This window comes from Artibeus jamaicensis, unplaced genomic scaffold (assembly GCF_021234435.1).
Source record: "Artibeus jamaicensis isolate MK-2021 breed Jamaican fruit bat unplaced genomic scaffold, CSHL_Jam_final contig_484, whole genome shotgun sequence".
Classification (NCBI taxonomy): Eukaryota; Metazoa; Chordata; class Mammalia; order Chiroptera; family Phyllostomidae; genus Artibeus; species Artibeus jamaicensis.
Genome location: NW_026521859.1, coordinates 10,908,126 through 10,927,507, shown reverse-complemented (window position 1 = coordinate 10,927,507; position 19,382 = coordinate 10,908,126). Strand labels below are relative to the sequence as shown.

At 57.9% G+C, this 19,382-nt stretch overlaps 1 protein-coding gene across 1 annotated transcript; it reads left to right on the top strand.

Moving 5' to 3' along the window:
• Window positions 1-883: 883 nt before the first annotated feature.
• On the top strand, window positions 884-18,973 carry VEGFA (vascular endothelial growth factor A). Its single transcript, XM_053668296.1, has 10 exons — window positions 884-932; window positions 1,016-1,093; window positions 3,989-4,626; window positions 7,675-7,723; window positions 10,789-10,985; window positions 11,714-11,790; window positions 12,121-12,150; window positions 13,956-14,027; window positions 15,124-15,255; window positions 17,054-18,973. The coding sequence occupies exons 1-10, from the start codon at window positions 884-886 to the stop codon at window positions 17,073-17,075; spliced, it is 1,344 nt and encodes a 447-aa protein (XP_053524271.1). The 3' UTR covers window positions 17,076-18,973.
• The last annotated feature ends 409 nt before the right edge of the window (window positions 18,974-19,382 follow it).

The following is a 19,382-nucleotide window of genomic DNA, read 5'->3' as shown; positions in this document are numbered from 1 at the left end:
GTTGCAAAGACCTAGTGAGAGACAGACACAGAGAGAGAGAGACTGACTGACCCACAGTCAGACAGGGAATTAAGAGGAACCAACCCAATTCTCTTTCCTTCAGTTCAACTGGTTCATATTTCTGCCCTTGCTGCGGATCGAATCTGTGTCCTGCCCTGTGCCGGGGGGTGGAGGAATGGAGTGAGGGAGCTTTCCCTCCATCACACAGAAACCACTTGGAGAAATGTTTAGACAACAGCAAGACTCAGAGACCCTCTCCTTACTCCAGAGGGGATCTGTCCCTTTATTCATAGGCTTGGAGGTTGACTGCCAGTGCCCACACAGGCACAGGCCGGAGCTTCCCTGAGCATCAGAGGTGACAGCACCTCAGGACAAAGTACAACTATTGTGCCTTGGGCTGATCACTACTTTCTTTGTTTGGGGCCACAGCTGGCTGCTGGCCACCTTTTATGTTCTTCTCCACCCCACTCCTGCCCCTCTCTCCCCTCCCCCCCTGGAACACCTACCCCTACCTCCTAGGCTCCTTTTGAACTGTGCAGAGCCTTATGCTGAGGCCTCCCCAGCCCCGAGTGCGGCTGAGGTTGTCTCTAGAGGGGACCAAGCGTGAGCTCTGTTTGAGCTGCTCTCTGCTCCATGCCCCATCCCACACCATGTTGTTGGGTGATCTCGGATCCCTCTGTGCCCTTGGGATTCTCTGGAGGGACAGTCTGCCCTGACATTTGCTGCCCTGAAGCCACCTACGGAGGAAGGATAAGTGAAGTTAAGTCTGTGGATTAAGCTGATGGGAAAAGAAGGTGCCACGGAGACATGATGTGGTCTTATGACTATTGATTTGTGTTTCTTGTTCTGTGTTTCTTGTCCCCATTTTTGAAGACCCAGGTGCATGGGTTTTCAGTTCGATGATAATGTGGGCATTGGCCGGGTCCGTGATGGTGTGTTATTGGGAAAGCTGGTGATAACACATGGGGGCATGGGGTCCAGAGTCAACCCCCTGCTCGGGTTGTGTCTCTACCAGGTCGTGTCTCTGAAATCAATGGTGGAGATAGGAGACTCCCCCACCCCTTCCTGGGCGTGGATACTCGGAACCCCTCAGGTCAGGCTGCAGTCCTGCTCTCCTCTTCCCTTTGGTTCCCTGGGTATAGCTCACAGAGGGAACTTCACATCGGCCATTTGTCACACACACTGCTGAATGCCACCAAGGAGGGTGGTTGGCTCAGCTTGGGGAGAGTCCTGGGGCTGTTAAGTGACGATCGATGGCCACATCTCCTTGGAGCTCCTTCATCTTTCTCCCAGCTTCAGGTCCGTCATTAAGACCTCCTCTTCAGGCCTCTCCAGGGGCCGAGGGAGGATGAGATGAGCGGGAATATGGAAGTCATGCCACCGGGAGCCTCTGTCCTGGTCTCTGCCGCTCTCAGGGTAGGGTTGAGGGAGGGAGACGCTGCCAAGTGCCCACGTCTTGTGCTCTGGGGGTGTGAGTAATGGACCAGTTTGGGCAGGGAGGAAGTCTAGCAGCCTGCCTTCCATATCCCTGGCAGGAGCTTGGAGCACAAAGCCTAGGTGAGGAGGTCAGCCTGGCAGGGGAGCCTTGAGCCAGCAAATAAATGTTTACTAAAAAGTAAACTGTAGAAATATCTTGTCCCTGCTGCTGGGAAGCCATGCCAGGTCGTGCAGACAGGACCAGAGGCATGGATGATGAAAAGTGTAGGATAGGGTTGGGGCAGGGAGCCTGCTCCTCTGCTCAGAAGGGCCTCAGGACACCAATCCTGTGGAAATGGGGTAGTAAAGGGGTAGCCTAGCACTCCCACCAAAACATTGTGCCATGTGCTGAGGTGGCGGGCTGCCTAAGTAACCTCTTTGGATCATTTTGGTCGACTTGGGGGAAGTTGCTACATTCCCATCCTCACTCAGTCCAGCTTTCATTCTCAGCCTAGGTCTCCACAGAGGCTACATCAGCCTCAGGACAGGCCCTGGCCAGATTTACATAAATAATAAGACTGCTTGGTACCTCTCTTCCCACAGGTATCAGAGTCCCCCTTTGCTCCCTGGGGGAGCCCTGGGAGCTGCTGGGTCAAAGCCCAACCAGGAATTTTTCCAGGCTGGTTCCGATATGCAAGGGTGGGGTGGGGGGGCCTTGGAAAACAGAGAAGATATGGGAGTTGGAAGAGTGCAGAGCCTTGAAGGAAGGGAGGGGAGAAGAGTGGAAGAGAGAGAAGAGAGGCAGCCAACTGGGAGAAGGCAAGGGATCCTGGGGGGTCTTGGGGTGCTGAGGACAACTTCCCAATTCTGTTCAGAAGAGAAGCTGTGAGCCTGGGTTGGAGCTGATGGAAGCCTTGGCCCTCAGCCTGGTGGGAGCTCTGGGCAGCTGGCCTACAGACGTTCCTTAGTGCTGGAGAGTAGGTTTGAATCATCACTTAGGCCCTGGCCTCCATCCGCCCCACCAGCGCCCCTGGCCTCAGTTCCCTGGCAACATCTGGGTGGGGGGAGCAGAAACAAGGGCCTCTGTCTGACCAGCTGCCTCTCCCTTTGGGCCCTGCCAGACTCCACCATGCATACGTGGTCTCCAACAGGTCCTCTTCCATCTGGGCTACTGACTAACCCCAGGACCACATGCCCTTCGTTCTCAGCCCCACAAACTTGGTGCCAGATAATTCTCCCCAGGGAAGCCTAACTGAATACTTCCCAAAGGACTCTGGTCACCCCAACCTGTTGGTAACTCTGGTACAGGCTCCAGATGGGCACATTGTCTAGGTGGATACACCAGGCCGTCTGTGCCTATCACTGGGCTCTCTGCACATGGGGATCATTCGAGTCTAAAAAAATGCCACTCTTTGAGAGGTCAGAAATGGGGGCGGTCCGGGGTAATTTTTCATCCTCATCCTGAGGCCCATTCCCTCTTGAGCCAGAGCTGGGGTGTGCAGACTGTAGTCACTAGGGGGCGCTCGGTCACCACTGGGAAGCTGGGTGAACTTGGTCGAGCAGCGTCTGCGTGAGAACGCGTGAGAGTGAGAGTGTGAGTGTGTACGTGTAGGGAGAGGAAGCTGAGAGTGTTGGAGGTGGGGTGAAGGCCAGGGGTTACCCCAGGATTCCAGTAGATCTGTGTTTCTCTATCTCTACTATTTCCTGTCCGATCCCCACGCCCCCTCCAATATTCCCAGCAAATGAGAACAGCTTTCTAGTCCTTTCCGCACATAAACCTCGCTTTCGTGTTCCCGCTCCGCAAAGCCTCGAGTGAGACTCCGGGCAAAGGGCGGGGTGGGGGGGCGGATGGGTAGTTTTCAGGCTGCGAAGCTTGGTGGGGCCTGAGCTTTCCCTTTACTGGGGTGGATGGGGGAGGGGAGGGGGCATAGGTTTCACTAGGTATCCCCAGGGTAAGGAAGCGCCTGGGGGTCGAGCCTAACTTCGAGCTGCTGGAGGCAAAGGGCTATGGCTCCGCCTCGGGGCGTGTCGGAGGCGGGGTCAGGCGGGCGGGGAGGAGCCAGACCTTTTTTTTTGGGGCGGCTGGTAGCGGTGAGGAGCGCAGAGGCTTGGGGCAGCCAGGCTGCGGGGAGGCCGCAGCGCCGGGGGCGAGTAGACCGGCAGCAGCGGCGCTTGGTCTGAAGACGCGGCGGCGAGGCAGACGCATCCGCGGAGTCACCAGTCAGGGGGTCTCCGCACTGGAATATGATTTTCATTTATCCAGGGTTTATCCTCCTTTTTTCTACAACATTTTAAAAGACCGTATTCTTTTCCGTTTTAATTTATTTTTGCTTCCTATTCCCTGCTTAAATCGGGCCGACCGTTTGGGGAGATTGCTTCTGTACTCTCCCAGTTACTCCGGATTTTGGAAAGCAGCAGAGAGAAGAAAGAGATAGCAAGAGCTCCGGAGAGAAGTCGAGGAAGAGAGAGAGAGACCGGGTCAGAGAGCGCGCGCGGGAGAGCGAGTGACGAGAGGGACAGGGGTAAAGTGAGTGACCTGCTTTTGGGGGTGACCGCCAGAGCGTGGCGTGAGCCCTCTCAGGATCCCACATCAGAGCAGCAGCGCTGACGGACAGACAGACAGACACCGCCCCCCGCCCCAGCACCCACCTCCTCCGCGGCCAGCGGCCGACGGTGGACGCGGCGGCGAGCCGCGGGCAGGAGCCGGAGGCCGCGCTCGGAGGCGAGGTGGAGGGGGTCGGGGCTCGCGGCGTTGCACTGAAACTTTTGGTCCAACTTCTGGGCTGTTCTCGCTCCGGAGGAGCCGTGGTCCGCACCGGGGCAGCCGAGCCGAGCGGAACCGGGAGAAGTACTAACGCGAGCCGGGAGGAGCCCCAGTCTGAGGAGGGGGAGGAGGAAGAGGAGAAGGAAGAGGAGAGGGGGCCGCGGTGGCGACTAGGCTCTCGGAAGCCGGGCTCATGGACGGGTGAGGCGGCTGTGTGCGCAGACAGTGCTCCAGCCGCGCGCGCGCCCCAGGCCCTGGCCCGGGCCTCGGATCCGGGAGGAAGAGGAGCTCGCCCAGGCGACGAAGAGAGCGGGCCGCCCCGCAGCCCGAGCCGGAGAGGGAGCTCGAGCCGCGCCGGCCCCGGCCGGGCCTCCGAAACCATGAACTTTCTGCTCTCTTGGGTGCATTGGAGCCTTGCCTTGCTGCTCTACCTCCATCATGCCAAGGTAAGCGGCCGTACCCGCCTAGCGCCTCGGGCAGCTGCGAGCGCCTCTCCCGGCTGGGGGCGTGCGTGCGAGCGCGCGCGTGGGGGTTCCGTGCCCCACGCGGGTCCTTGGGCACTGGGCGCGCGGCTTCCCACTCTATCCTCGTACGTGTAGGGGGAGGGGGCGCGCACTAGGTGGGAGGGCACCAGGATAGAGTCTCACCGCCCACGCGGGCCCTGCCCACCCACCAGAGTCACCGCACGTACGATCTGGGCCGACCAGCGGAGGGCGGGAGCCGCTGGAGGAGGCCGAGGGGGCTGGGCTTGCGCTGTCGCCGGCTGCTGAAGTTTGCTCCCCGCCGCTTGTCCCCGACGAACTGGAAGTCCGGGCAGCGGGGGCGGGAGCCGGAGCCCAGCGGGCAGGAGTGTGCTCGGACCTTGGACCGAAAGAGGGCTGAGAGCGTGAAGGGGGCAGGGCGCAGGCGCAAGAGGGGGCTTGCTGTCACTGCCGCCCCATCTCTTTGGCTCTCTCCACGAGTTTAGGAAAAGTTTTAGGGTGGATTGCTGCGGAGACCACCCCCCAACCTCCGCCGGGCCACCTGTGCGCCACCACCCCGGTCGGTCCCCGCTCGCGTCCCGCTCGGTGCCCGCCCTCCCCCGCCCGGCCGGGCGCGCGCGGCGCGGAGCCGATTACATCAGCCCGGGCCTGGCCGGCCGCGTGTTCTCGGAGCCGCCGCGGCCCGAGCGGGGAGTCCCGGGCTGCGAGAGGCGCCCCTCCCCCCGCCATCTCTCCGCGGGAAGGTGACCTCTCGAGGTAGCCCCAGCGGGAGGACCCGGAGAACCACCCCGTCCATTCCAGCCGTCCCGAGTCCTAACTCCCAGTGCTAGGAGGAATCTCCTGACGCCCCTTCCCCATTTCCTCCCTAGCGTGAAGACAAGCCCCGGCCCACCTCTCTCTTTATTTATTTATTTATTTATTTATTTATTTATTTATTTATTTATTTATATTTTTGCTCCTCTCTGCTGAGAAGACCCACCTAACCTCTCTCCAGCCCCAGAGTCCGGGGAAAGGATGATTTCTGTCCGAGATGCCAGTTCAGGGTGCCAGAGCCCACCAGGTGCATTGTCGAGACTCTACCTAAAGTCCCAGCTTAGTGACAGCCAGCTTCCCTCCCTTCCCCCACACTTTCGAGTGAGTTGCGCTTAAGCTTTTATGCGAGTGGGCCAAGAGAGGGTTTAAAGAGTGTCATTACCCCACTTTACACAGTTTGGAGAAACGATTTCAAATTTGCTGCTACATAATGTGGAACTAACCCTCCCTGAACCTTTGGAAGGGGCTCCTGCCAGTCTTGCAAACACATTTTGTCCTAGTGAAATTAGACGTTGGAGCAGGAGCAGGTGGTTTTTTGCAACTTTGTACTTGCCCACCCACCTTAATTTTCAAAGCCACCCCAAGGGGTCATTTTTCCACTTCTGCTGTAGACCTTCCCTCAGCCTGAGTCCGTGTGGGGAGAGGCAGAAGGAGGGAAATGGGCTGGGGTCCTTGCTGCCACCTGAGTTCCTCAGACCCTGGCACAAGGCTTCCGCTGCAGGCCTCCAGGTGGGGGTGGGCGGGGGGAGGAGTGGCCGACTGGCCACAGTGTGACCTTCAGAGGCCCCCAGAGAAGGGCACCTGGCCCCTCCCTGCACAGAACCGCACCTCCTTGTGCCCCCTGGCCTTGGAGGGGGTATGAAGTTTCTGTTCGCTTTGCTGGTTGGGGCCCAGGAGGAGTGCAGGGTATACCTTATTGGTAGAGGGAAGCCAGGGGGTGTCCTGGGATGGGTGAGGGGCTGAGGTGGAGACTCCGGGTAGCCCCCTGAGGAAGCTGCAGTTGGAGGCTATCCAGCTGGGAGTCTGGAAACTGTTATCTGACCTTGACCCTGGGGGCAAGGTTGGGGGAACTGGGGTGCATTGGGGGTGTGTGGGAAGGAAAGGGAGCCAGACAGACTGTGAGACTTCCTCTCAGTGGGTCTGCAGTTCTGTGGGTTAGCGGGCAGCTCTGCTTTTCAGGATCTCCTGGAAAGAGGGGCAGGTGGGGTGAGCAGTTGGTGAGAAATGAAGACCCCCTGGAAGGGCTGGGAGAAGCCTTTACCCAATGCTGTCAACCCCACGTGGTTGGGCTTGTTGACCTTCACAGCTCCAGGGGAGAGGAGGAATCAACTGGTGGGGGTGGGGAGGGATGGGGGAGGCTTCAGGCCTTGGTAGTGCAGGGGGCCCCCTAGGGGCTGGGCAATGTTAAGGCATAGAAGTCTTCCCGGGTTGCATCTGAGGAAGGTGCCCAGGTGAGAGGGACTTGGGGACCCCCCCAGTCTGGGAGGGTAGAGGTACCAGGGAACAAGATCAGAGTGTGGGGTTAGAGGTGTCTGAGCTGTACTCAGGCCCCAGCAAGCTTTGTGCATGGGGAGACGTGGGGCTCTACCCTCCCCCAGGGCTTCCTCCCAGGTTTTACCCTCCAGGCAACCTGTGAGTTTGTTGAATATTCCTGCAGCCTGAAGAGTTTGGATGGGGGAGGGTGGTTGGTGCCCTTCAGTCCTCTGCACCCCCTCCCTTCCCAGCAACAGCTCACCCTGGTATTTGTCACGTCAGCAGGAGAAGGTCACCATGTTGTTTTTCTGGCCCCCAGTCCTTCCTTCTTGCCCCAGTCCAAATGTGTCCTTTTTGACCTTAATACTTACCTGTGGCTTTGGACCAGGGAGTCAGGGGGGTTGAGAGGATTCACTTCTTTTAGCTCAGCTGTGGGGCAGAGGGAACCGTGGGGAAGGGGTGAGGACCTGGACATTCTGGTGTTTTCCTACTGCATTTTGAGTACCCCCCCCACACACACAATGTCTAGTCAGTATTTATCTTTTTTGGCTTTGCAATTGGAGCAGTACAGGTGGGGTGGGCAGGCTCTGTGCTTTGGGGGGCCTTGGAGAAGCCAGAGGCTTTGGGGTGGAAGGGCCGGGGGCTGGGAGGAGGAAGCAGGGTCAGGGCGGCTAGGCCTGGGTCCCCTGCACGTGCCCATGTCTCACTCTTCTGTTTTGTCCTCAGTGGTCCCAGGCTGCGCCCATGGCAGAAGGAGAGCAGAAAGCCCACCAAGGTGAGTCCCCTTGCCTCTCTGATGGGGTTCCTCGACTCCTCCTGGGGTTGGGCAGTGAGGCTCAGCTCCTTCTTTTATGGTCTGTGACAGGGATCAGGAAAGGATGAAATTAACCCTTCCTTCTGGAGGACTCTCTTTCCTGTTCAGGCCTTTACTAGGAATAGGACTTTTTCTGCTGTTCTTTCCAGTAAAGTTTTCTTTGGAGAGGGAGCTGCGAGCACAGACCAGGAAGACGAACAATGTTCAAGGGTCCCAGGTGTCCAACTGTCTCCCAGGGAGGATGGATCCTCCATGTCGCTTCCAACCCAGCCTGTCTCACCTGGGGGGGCCTTCGTGGAGGGGCTGTGGTCCTTGCTGTCCAGAGAGCTGCCTGTGCATGAGCTGGAGGTGCTGAGGGCCCAGCCCCATGGGACCCCGTCCTCCAGTTTGCGTTCCTTTGTGGGTAGAGAGAGAAAGCCCTAAGGCCTCCCTCTGTCCTCCTAGTGGAGGAGGTTTGGGTGATGCGAACTTCCTTCCTGGGCCAGCAGAGGGCCGACTGTAGCTCCAAGGCGCCCCGCCCCATCCCCCCTGCCCAAGCCCAGTCAGCCTGCCCGGCCTGCCTTTTGTTTGCCTCGTGTGGTGTAGGGAGCCTCCCATCGCTCTAGGGATGTCCAGGCTCTGTCCACTACTGAATGTAGCCTCCGCTCCGGCCTCGGAGAGAGGTGCCCGGTGCTGCTCCCCCAGCTGCCCACCTCTGAGGAGGGAAGGGCCTGGGGTCTTCCTCCAGGAGAGGTTCCCTGACCTAAATCCCTTAGGCCCAGGGTCGTGGCCAAGGGCTTGTGGTGATGATGCCCAGCCGGTTCATCCTCCTTCCTGGCCCGGGAACCCTTTTCTTGGCTCAGGGCCTGGCTTTCTGGCCACTCCAAGGCCTGTGCCACTGACAGGCCACCCGCTCCCAGTGTTCCCACCCCCTCAGCCTCCCAGTGGTCCCTGTGGCCTGGGAGAGGCAAGACAAGTGGCCTTTGTTTGTTGGGGAAAAGTTGTCTCTGAGAAATAAGGAAAACCACGGCAGGCTGACATTGGAACGTACTGCGTCCGCGCCCTGTGCAGCGGCCGGGCGGCTTCCTGTGGAGGCAGAGGCTAGGGTGCCTAGGGTGCTGGTGAAGCTGCCCCTTTCGCCTCCCCACAGGCCTTGGGGCTTCTAGGGAGCTCTTCCAGGGAATTCTCATTCAGGGTCTTTTTACCCTTCCCTGTCAGCCATCCTGTCCTGGATGGGACCTGTGGCCCTGAAGCCTGGGCTGCCTCTGTCCCCAGCCACGACAAAGTATCATGTCACAACTTCTTGATTTAGCCATCTTCTGCAATGTAGACTTGGCCTAAGAAAGGACTTCTTCAGATCCCTGGTCTTGCTTATACTCTTTTTGATGATGTTCTACCCTAGCCCTTTCCAGGGGTGGGGAAGAATTCTGTGCCCATTGCCCGGATTGGGGAAATAGAGACCTCAGGCACGGCCTGGGGCCGGCTTGGGGGCCCTCACTGTTCTTTCTGTGTTCGCACCCGTGGCCTCCCCAACCCACTTCCCCTCAGCTCTCAAACCCCTCTCCAGCCCCCTGTGGTGCACACAGCTCCCTTCTTTTGCGCCCCTGGAGTGGGGAGGGAGTGGAGGGGAGGCTCCGGCCCCTGGGGAGAGGTAGCCTTGGTGAGGCTGCAAACCTTGTGTTACCTGGGCTGAGGAATGTTGGAAATGGAAGACAAATCCCCACATTTCTGCTTCTGTTTCAGTATCTTTAGAGATCAGCCCCGCCGACTTACATAGATGTGCAGAGTCGGAGGCACAGAGAGGGAGGTACTGGCCCACGGCCACACCAAGTCATGGCTGGAGCCTGCCTCTCGCTGACTGGGTGCTGCTCTTTCCTTCTGTCTAAGGGAAACTCATTTCAGGGACAGGGTTGCTGTGTGTGTGTTGCGGGGGGGGGGGGGGGGGTGGCGGTGATAGGGAGTGGCAGGCTGGGCCACAATTTGGAGTAGTCATTCCAGAGTCCTGAGTTTATTTATTCTCAAGGGCCCGCCCCTGTGGCCCAGAATTACCCCTTCATGCTTCGATGCACCTCAGGCTCCAGCGCCAGCCTGGGAAGCTGTCTTTGCCCTGGTCTCCCTCCAGATCAGCTTCTAGATGTGCTCCGTGGCTGCAGTGGCAGCACCGTTTTTTCCATGATGCAAGCAGTTTGCCCTCTTGGGCGGGGTTATCGGCAGCTGGCAGCGCCTGCACCGAATGCCCGCCCACTGCCACCTGCTGATTCCAGGCAGCCCTGGACCTGTGCTGCTGGCCCCTGGCCCCCAGCCCGTGTCTGGGGAGGGGTCTGGCAGGTGACAAGGTGCCCTAAAGACTCCCCTCTGTTTTCACATGGCAACCACTACAGAAGGCTTTGATGTCGGAGCTGATTTTAACTCTACCACTTACTAGCCTCAAGGCCTGGGGGCAAGTTACTCAGCCTCTCAGAGCCTCTCATTGCACATTTGTAAGATGGAGGTCCCACTAGGACCTCACAGTAGAGAATCATCTGAGATGACGGCTATGGTCTTCTGGACACCATGCCCAGCTGCTTGTTCATGAAATGGTTGCTGGTAGGCTGGTCGGGTGTGGCAGTGGCTGTGGAGAGGTCGTACGGAAATGGGGAGTAGGTCGACCAAGCTGGCTGCCCCCCTTTTTAAGGGCGGCTTAGAGCTCCCGCACAGGCATACTGCTACTCAGACCACCCTCTGGCAGCAAGGTAGGCCCAGGAACTGGCGTGGCCGTCACGGCGAGGCAGGGGGATCAGATATGGCGGGCCAGCTCCTGTGGAGCCCAACAGCATCCTGCGATCTTCGGCCTAAAAACGGGCCTCCCGCAGTGTGGGTAGAACGCTTAGGGGAGGACTGCAGCCTCAGCTGGAGGGACTTTAGTTCGAATTGTGAAAGGACCTGCCCAGTAGTGGGTACCTGTCACGGAAACCCTGAGGAGTGGCCTTACAAAGCCCAGTGGAGCTAGGGGCTGGCCATCTTTTTGAGTGACATGCTGGTCTGATGTTTCATCCCCTCCCACACAGTGGTGAAGTTCATGGATGTCTACCAGCGAAGCTACTGCCGTCCAATCGAGACCCTGGTGGACATCTTCCAGGAGTACCCCGATGAGATCGAGTACATCTTCAAGCCGTCCTGTGTGCCCCTGATGCGGTGCGGGGGCTGCTGCAACGATGAGGCCCTGGAGTGTGTGCCCACAGAGGAGTTCAACATCACCATGCAGGTGGGCACCTGTGAGGAGCAGGGGCAGGAGGACACTTGAGAGGAAGAGCCAGACTTGCCTTTTCAGCTCCTGACCCTGAGTCAGCCAGGGGAGGTGTGAGGGCTCTTGTCACTTTGGGAGAAGAGATGCCTCCATTTCCCAGTCCAGGTTCCCAGCAAGCCCCAACCACCTCCTCCTCCCTGACCTTTGCCCCCTGGGTTCAAGAGGAGGGGACATCTGTGATGGGAGCCTGTCTTGCCCTCCATCCCTCTTTGGGGCTCTGTTTGGGAAACTGGGTGAGCATGGTTTGTGGGGAGTTTCAAAGCCAGGTTTTTGGTGCTGCCTGGCGACAGGGTCCTTATCAGCCTGGACAGGGTGGTGGGAGGGAGCTCTGAGACCCCAGGGTGAGGGTCTCTTGGGTTGCTACTAGGGTCAGGCCTAGGCCTAGATGGGATGAAAGGAGGGGAGGGATGGGGAATGGCATGAACCTAGGACCTGAATTCCCAGCCTGGCCAACCCTTGCAGCTGGGTCTGCCCTCGAGAGGAGCAGGGGCTCCTCGAGGTCAGCAGGGTTGGGGGAGTTGGGACGGGCCCGAGGCTCTTGTGGTAGAGCCCCTGGTCCGCCTGACTCCACCCCCCATCCCTGCTCTGCAGAACCCCTGGGTGCTGAGTGGCAGGAGCCACAGGGGTGTCCCACCTGGGTATGGCTGGCTGGGTTACTAACCTCTGTGGTACACTTTCTCTTCTAGATTATGCGGATCAGAATTCACAAAGTCCAGCACATAGGAGAGATGAGCTTTCTACAGCACAGCAAATGTGAATGCAGGTGAGGATGGGGTCTGGGTTGATTCCGTCAGCAAATGGCTGTCCGTGCTGTGCTAGGGCTCCGTGCGTCCAGTGCGTGAACCCATTTCCACTTTCCAAGTGCCTTGGGCATTTCAATTTTCCTTCAGCGTGCCTCAGTTTCCAGACCTGTAAAGCGGGTACAATAATAGTACATACCTCATACCATTGTTATGAGGATTGAGTTATATGTAAGGAGATTAAAACCGTGTACCTATCACAGATACAATGTTGTTTTTATTAATGTTAGTATTGTCACTGCCATTGCCATCTGAACCCCTCTCTGTTTTGTTCTTTTCTCTACCCACTGCAGACCAAAGAAAGACAGAGCAAGGCAAGAAAAGTAAGTGGCCACGACTTCAGTTCTTCTTCTCCTTGCCTGTTTTTCTTGGTTTGGGCTCTCGGCTTCCTCTGTCGGGGTCTGACCGCTCCGCTGGGTCAGGAAGCTGGCCTCACGAGGACCTGTGGTGGCAGCAGTGGGATGGGGCAACCCTAGTACTGTGGCTCCAGACTTAGTGACAAAACCTGGCCCGGAGCCTGGCGCTTTCTTTGGGAGAGGCGGTGCGTTCCAGGTCTCCGGGTCATCCCTGGCCGGGACTTGCGGTTTTGGTGTGTCGGGGGGGGCAGCATGAACACCGGCTCCCTGGCTTGCTGCGGCCTCCTGTCGCCCACCCACGGTGGGGAGAGGGAGTGGGTGGCAGAGAGGCCAGCTTTTGCGCGTCAGGGGAGATGGCCTCTGGCGGCTGCTGTGGTGGTGCAATTGGCTTTGGGGGCGGCTGGGGTGTTCTCCTGGTACGAGCCCTCCTGTGAGAGTGAGGCAGGCCGGAGACACTCGACCCCCTTGGCTGGGAGAAAGAACTGATTGAATTTGTTCACGGTCATTTTCGAGGTTTCCGTTGCTCAGCGTGGTGGGTCGGGTCGAGACAGGATGGGGCAGGGGCGGGGGGCAAGGTCTGGGGCAGCGAGCCTTCAGGGCAGGTGAGTAGCTCACTGGGGATGAGTCTGCAGGAAGAGACTGAGAGAAAGCATCTGTGCCCTCCCCCCACTACTCCCCCCCACCCTGTCTGCCCTGTATTCTGAGGACCTGGAAACCCCTCGGCCTCAGCCCCTTTCCTCTTCTCTGAGTCCCCAACTTCCAGGATTTGTCTGGCTACTAGAGAGAGAAGAGGGAAAGTGGGCATGTGTGTGTCAAGATCATCCTCCTTCCAGCGTTTTCTCTCAACAACAGGGAATAGCCTTGCCCCTCTTCTCAGCCCCTCCCCCCTCTTTCTTGTCACTGTGGCAGACATTCCGAGGGGCATCCTCCCGGGCCTGGCTGGTGAGGGGAGTGCTGTTTCCCTTGACAGCGCCAGGCTTCAGCCTGACGCCCCTTGGGGAGTGCGCCTGCCCACTCCCCAAGCTCCTGCTTTTCCCACGGGGGGAGTGGGGGGCTTGCCTGGGCTCAGAAGGGAGTCTGGTGAGGTGGAGTAGCAGGCTTTGACAGGCTGGGGAGAGAGCTCTCTGCCACGTGGGCCCAGGCTCCTCCTCCCCAGGCCTCCCTAACTCCCACTCCACCCTCCTGCCAGTGCGCCTGGGGCTCTGAGGACACCCAGCCCCATCTCTCAGCCCAGGTTATGGCGCAGGCGGGCCGATGCCTTTTATGTGCCAGCCCCCAGTGCAGCTGTCCCCCATCAGGACCCCTGGAGGGACCTTTTTGCTATTGCATTTGGAAATGAAGACAGAAAGCCCCCGAAGCACAGCCAGCAAACCCCCTCCCTGTCCCCATCGAATCAGGTCTCTGACCTCACCAGACTCTGGCCTACCTTTTATAACACCCCCCGACCTTCAGGGTCGCACTTATACAGGGTGGCTCGGCAAAGAGCCTGGGACCCGGCGCCACCGTGAGCATGGAGGCCTCGGGGCCTGTGCACTCCAGCCAGCTTCTGCTCCCCACCCAAAGCCTTGCCCAGGGCTGCGTTGGCCACCTCAGGGTGGCCAAAGAGAGCGGAAGGAGGCATCCGATGCTTGCAGCCCCAACCCGTGAGTGCGTGCAAGCGCCTCCCTGGAGCCTCCCCGCCTCCCCAGCATGTCCTGTGCCCTGCCTGCCCCACGGCTGCTTTTCTTCTCCCCTGCCCCCCACCCCTCTGGCTCTGTTTTTTTATTTTCCAGAAAATCAGTTCGAGGAAAGGGAAAGGGGCAAAAGAGAAAGCGCAAGAAATCCCGGTATAAATCCTGGAACTTGTACGTGGTGCCTCTGCTGTCTCGTTCCCTGGAGCCTCCCCAGAGCCCCCTGTCTCACTCCTGCTCACAGGACCTCTTAATCCTCCACGCCTCCTCGCTCCCCCTGGCTCTTCTCCTTCCCTCTGCCCCAGTGTCTCTCCCTCTCTCTCTCACTCCACTAATTGGCACCAGTGGGTAGATGTGGTGGTGGCGTTGCTGGTCCCAGGCTGGGGGCGGGTGGGTGGGCAGAGTGGGCCTGCAGGAATCAGGGAGGGGGCTCTGGCTCAGCTGGGCACTGCCTTTCTCTCACCCACTAGCCATTGGTGGTGGGCCCATGTCGGCGTGGGTGCCCGGCACTGGCGCCTGCCTACCCGCTGACCGCCACTGCTCTAGGCTTCTGTGCATGTCTGGGGGCCGAGGGTGGTGAGGAGGGCAGACGTGGTGTGAGGAATGGGCTTGAATGACATGGGGCAGCTTGTTGCTGGCTGAAGGAGCAGGTTGGGTGGGGTCGAGCACCATCTGGTGCCTCCTCTCATGGACTTGGAGCTTCTGGAGGGGATCCCCCTGTTCCGGACCAGCCCACGGGGCCCAAAAGGGGCCTCCCTGTGGGGCGGCAGCTTCCTCTGGGTTGGAGGCTGGGCCTGTGGACACTGCCTCTGCACCCAGCCTGTCGTCACACCCTATGCCAGCCCACCTGTGGTGGAGGGGCCTGGGGGAGAGCCCTCGCACAGAGGGAAGGTGGCCCCCGATTGCCGCCCCCGGCAGGTGAAGGGTCAGGTGTGCTCTCACTGGGGCAGCAGCTGCTGGGGCCCTGTGGCCGGAGCCTTGCACACGTCCCCGTGGGATGGCACCACCCTCCGGCAGCCCTCTCCTTGCACTCTCTGCCCCTCTGTGTCCGCCTCTCCCGCGGGCAGGCTTCCTCGCCAGCGCTGCCTCTTTCCGCCGAGCTCTCTGTCTTCCACTGCAGCGCTCGCCCCTTCCAGGGTGTGGAAGGGCGTGGGGCCCCACAAGCCAGGTGGGGGCCCTGCTGCGCATATGTTAGAGGGTGTTGCATGGTTTTTTTCTCTCTCTCTGCTGACGCTCTAGCTTAGATGTCTTTCCTTTTGCCTTTTTGCAGTCCCTGTGGGCCTTGCTCAGAGCGGAGAAAGCATTTGTTTGTACAAGATCCGCAGACGTGTAAATGTTCCTGCAAAAACACAGACTCACGTTGCAAGGCGAGGCAGCTTGAGTTAAACGAACGTACTTGCAGGTTGGTTCTCAGAGGGCAAGTGAGTCAGAGAGGGGCTTCACACAGAGGTGGAGAGAGAGAGAGAAAGAGAGAGAGAGAGCGAGAGCGAGCGAGCGAGAGAGAGCGGGTTCCTGAGAAGGGCCAGCTGCTTGCTTGGCTTCTAGCTGCCTGCCTGGTGACTACTACCTTCTTGGCTCTCGCAGTGGGTGGCAGGTGCTGGCCTGGCCTGACAGGGCCCCTTCAGAGGTTGCCCTTGTTGACTGAGTGGGTAGACTGGTGTGGCTTAATGTGGTGGTGTGGACGCAAGCTGAGTGTTGTGTCCCATGGTCCTGCTCATGGTGGCTGTTTGTCTTGATATTGTGATTGCTACCTTCGCTACTGTCATTGAGGACCCTTCCTGATGTGGGGGACATTGCCGACTACAAAGCACAAACACTCTGGCGGGGCCTCGCCCTCTGAAGTCTGCCTCACTAGGATTCTCACCCCTCAGTGCCTCTCCACAGGGGGCAGGGGTTGAGTCCCTCCTCATACGGGCCTCTGGAGGGCATGGGCCCTGGCTGTTGCTTTAGGGCGGGTAGGAGACTTAACATCTGGGGACAAAAGATTTCTTTAATACTCCAGTAGCTCTGGCAACAGCCCCTAAGAGCCCAGGTGTTTCAAACGCCCCAGGATGAATGGAGGGAAGGTCGATGCCTTCTTTCCTGACATTAGACTGTGAACCAGCCCCTCACACACGGGCTTGGTTTTTATGCACCTGTGTGACCCCTGCCAAGGCATCTGTTCCTCGTCCACAGTGGGGATCATGGAAGTGTCAAGTGTGTGAATGAATACATGGGCAAGTTCAGAGAGTGAAGGTCAGGAGCACAGGACTGTGACAGGTGGCTGGCCGTCTTTTGATGCCTCAACTGGCGTTTATACCAGTCTGGCCTGGGCTCAAAGGCAGGGAGCCCTCTGGGCCAGTGTAAGGGCCACCGAGGGAGATACCCCAGGCCGGGCCAGGGTGTCCCCTGGTTAGTCCTGATGCTTCATTAACAAAGTCCCTGGAGTGTGGCTACCTCTTCCCACCTGCCACGTACCTGTGGCTCGTGGGTGTTCAGGGGATGCTGGGACCGGGCCTCGGGGTCTTGCTGTGGAGCTCTGTCTGTCTTGGCGGTGTGTGAAGACGGAAGCGTGGACCGGTGTTGGTGCGGGGTCTCAGCCTAACTCCAGGAGTGGATGCGGGGCCTCCACACCCCCTGGGAGCCTGGCGGGAGATGAGGGACTCGCCGTTTGAGGGTTCTGTAGGGATTATTCTGCAGAGAGACTGTCTGGGATGGGCTGTCTGAAGTGACCTGGGAGCTCACGGAAGTGACCCCAGCTTCCCGAGACCTCCCCCAGACCCTGACTTGGCCGTATGGGGAAACTCAGTACCCCAGCTACAGGCCAGGGACCCCCATTCTCAGACTCAGAAGGGCAGGGCCTGCTCCGGCCCCCCCTCCCAGTGGGGAGGGTAAAAGAGGGTCAGCCCAGGGACAGGGACAAGACGAGAAACTTCTTGGCGTCTGCTCTGCTTCAGTGTGAGTAGCGGCGCAGCCACCAGCTGCCTTTCCCGCTCCGTGAAATAGCATATGGGAGAGAAGAGGCAGCCTGGTACCCAGGGTCTGCTGCTGCCAGTGAGCTCCAGAAAGACGAGGCCTGTAGCTGAGGCTGGGTGGGGGGTCGTGGAGAAGGGCGTAGTGTCCCCCGCCTTCCCGGGCTGCCAGGATGGGGAGGCTGCCTCCCCACCCGCAGACCCGGTCTCCCGGCCCTAACCCCCCGCCTCCGTCTCCACTCCCTGCAGATGTGACAAGCCACGGCGGTGAGCCCGGCTGGAGGAAGGAACCTCCCTCAGGGTTTCGGGAACCAGACCTCTCACCAGGAAAGATGGGTACAGAATGACTGATACAGAAACCACGCCGCTGCCACCACACCACCGTCACCACTGACAGAACAATCCTTAATCCAGAAACCTGAAATGAAGGAAGAGGAGACTGCGCAGAGCACTTTGGGTCCGGAGGGCGAGACTCCGGCGGAAGCATTCCCGGGCCGGTGACCAAGCACGGTCCCTCTTGGAACTGGATGGCCATTTCAGTTTTCTTGCTGCTAAATCACCGAGCCCGGTAGAGAGTTTTATTTCTGGGATTCCTGTAGACACGCCCACATACATATGTTTATATATATATATATATTATATATATAAATAAATATATATATTTTATATATATAAAATATATATATTCTTTTTTTTAAATTAACATTGCTAATGTTATTGGTGTCTTCACTGGATGTATTTGACTGCTGTGGACTTGAGTTGGGAGGAGAATGTTCCCATCCGGATTCCGACGAGGAAGAAGACGGGAGGACAGACTCTGGCGTGATCTTTTCATCCCTCTTAGGGAAGCCAGTGTCCCCTCCCTTGCCTGGGAACGTGCAAGGCCAGGGCATGGGGGCAAATTTGGCCTGCTTTTGGGAACATCGACAAACCCAGCCCTGGTTCTGAGCCTCTACCCCAAGTCAAACGGACAGAAAGACAGACGACAGGTACGGGGACGAGGACGCTGGCTCTGACCGGGAGTTTGGAGAGCCTCAGGACCCTGCTGAGCTTCGGGGGTCCCTTTCATGTGCTGCACGGGCAACTTACCCCAGGGGCACTGCCTGGAAGACTCAGGAGCCTGGGCGGCCTTCACCGACTCTCCCCGGCCTCTGAGATGCCCGGGCGGCCGCTGACGGATGCCCTGGTGGAGAGCAGAGAGACACTGGTGGAAGAAGAGCAGCCCGATGAGGCTCGCCGTCTGTGGGAGGGGCCTCTCGCCTTGGCCGTTTCCCTGCTCCCCTTGCTGGGTGCAGCCCAGGGGGCCTGAAGTCCTCAGACCATTGAAACCACTAGTTCTGTCCCCCAGGAGGCCTGGCTCTCTGTGTGTGTGAGTGGTGAACCCTCCTCTGTCCCCCCATCCGACCCTTCCGCGGCCAGAGAGACAGGGCGGGATCCATGTGCCCACCATGGAGGCAGAGAAAAGAGAAAGTGTTTTATATACGGTACTTATTTAATATCTCTTTTTAATTAGAAATTAAAACAGTTAATTTAATTAAAGAGTAGGGTTTTTTCAGTATTCTTGGTTAATATTTAATTTGAACTATTTATGAGATATATCTCTCTCGCTCTCTTGCTCTCTCTTATTTGTACTGGTCTTTGTGTAGGAAATTGATGTTTCCAGTCTCTCGTCCCTGATCGGTGACAGTCACTAGCTTGTCCTGAACAGATATTTAATTTTGCTAACGCTCAGCTCCGCCCTCCCCTTTCTTGCCCCCTGGCTCCCCACCACACATTCCTTTGAAATAAGGTTTCAATATACATCTACATACTATATATATATTTGGCGACTTGTGTTTGTATATATATATATGTTTATGTATATATGTGATTCTGATAAAATAGACATTGCTATTCTGTTTTTTATATGTAAAAACAAAACAAGGAAAAAATAGAGAATTCTACATACTAAATCTCTCTCCTTTTTTAATTTTAATATTTGTTATCATTTATTTATTGGTGCTACTGTTTATCCATAATAATTGTGGGGGAAAAGATATTAACATCACATCTTTGTCCCTAGTGCAGTTTTTCGAGATATTCCGTAGTACATATTTATTTTTAAACAGCAACAAAGAAATACAGATATATCTTTAAAAAAGCATTTTGTATTAAAGAATTTAATTCTGATCTCAAAGCTCCTCCTGGTTTCTCCTTCTCCATTGAATCTTTGTTCCAGACTTCCTCCTGCCCCCTGTCCCTCCTTCCTTGGGGGACATGGCATTTATTTTAGGCCCTGGGGAAGGGATCCCAGGTGTGTGTATAACGTACGGCATAACCTACCTCACTGTGCGGGGGGCCACAGTCCTTCCGTGTGGCTGGGCCGTTCCTGGGGAACCTGTCCATCCTCTGCCGTGGTACAGGGGGGCGTGGGGCACTCTGGGAACAGGGGCGGTGGGGGATCCGTAGACTGGAGCCTGGGGCTCCGCAGTGTGTCGTGCTGCCTCAGGAATCACGCGGTCCTGGCCCTGTACCTTGGTCGATGAAGGAACTGGCGAAGTGTCTGAGCCAGGAAAGGGGAGGGGCTGGGTTTGGCAGT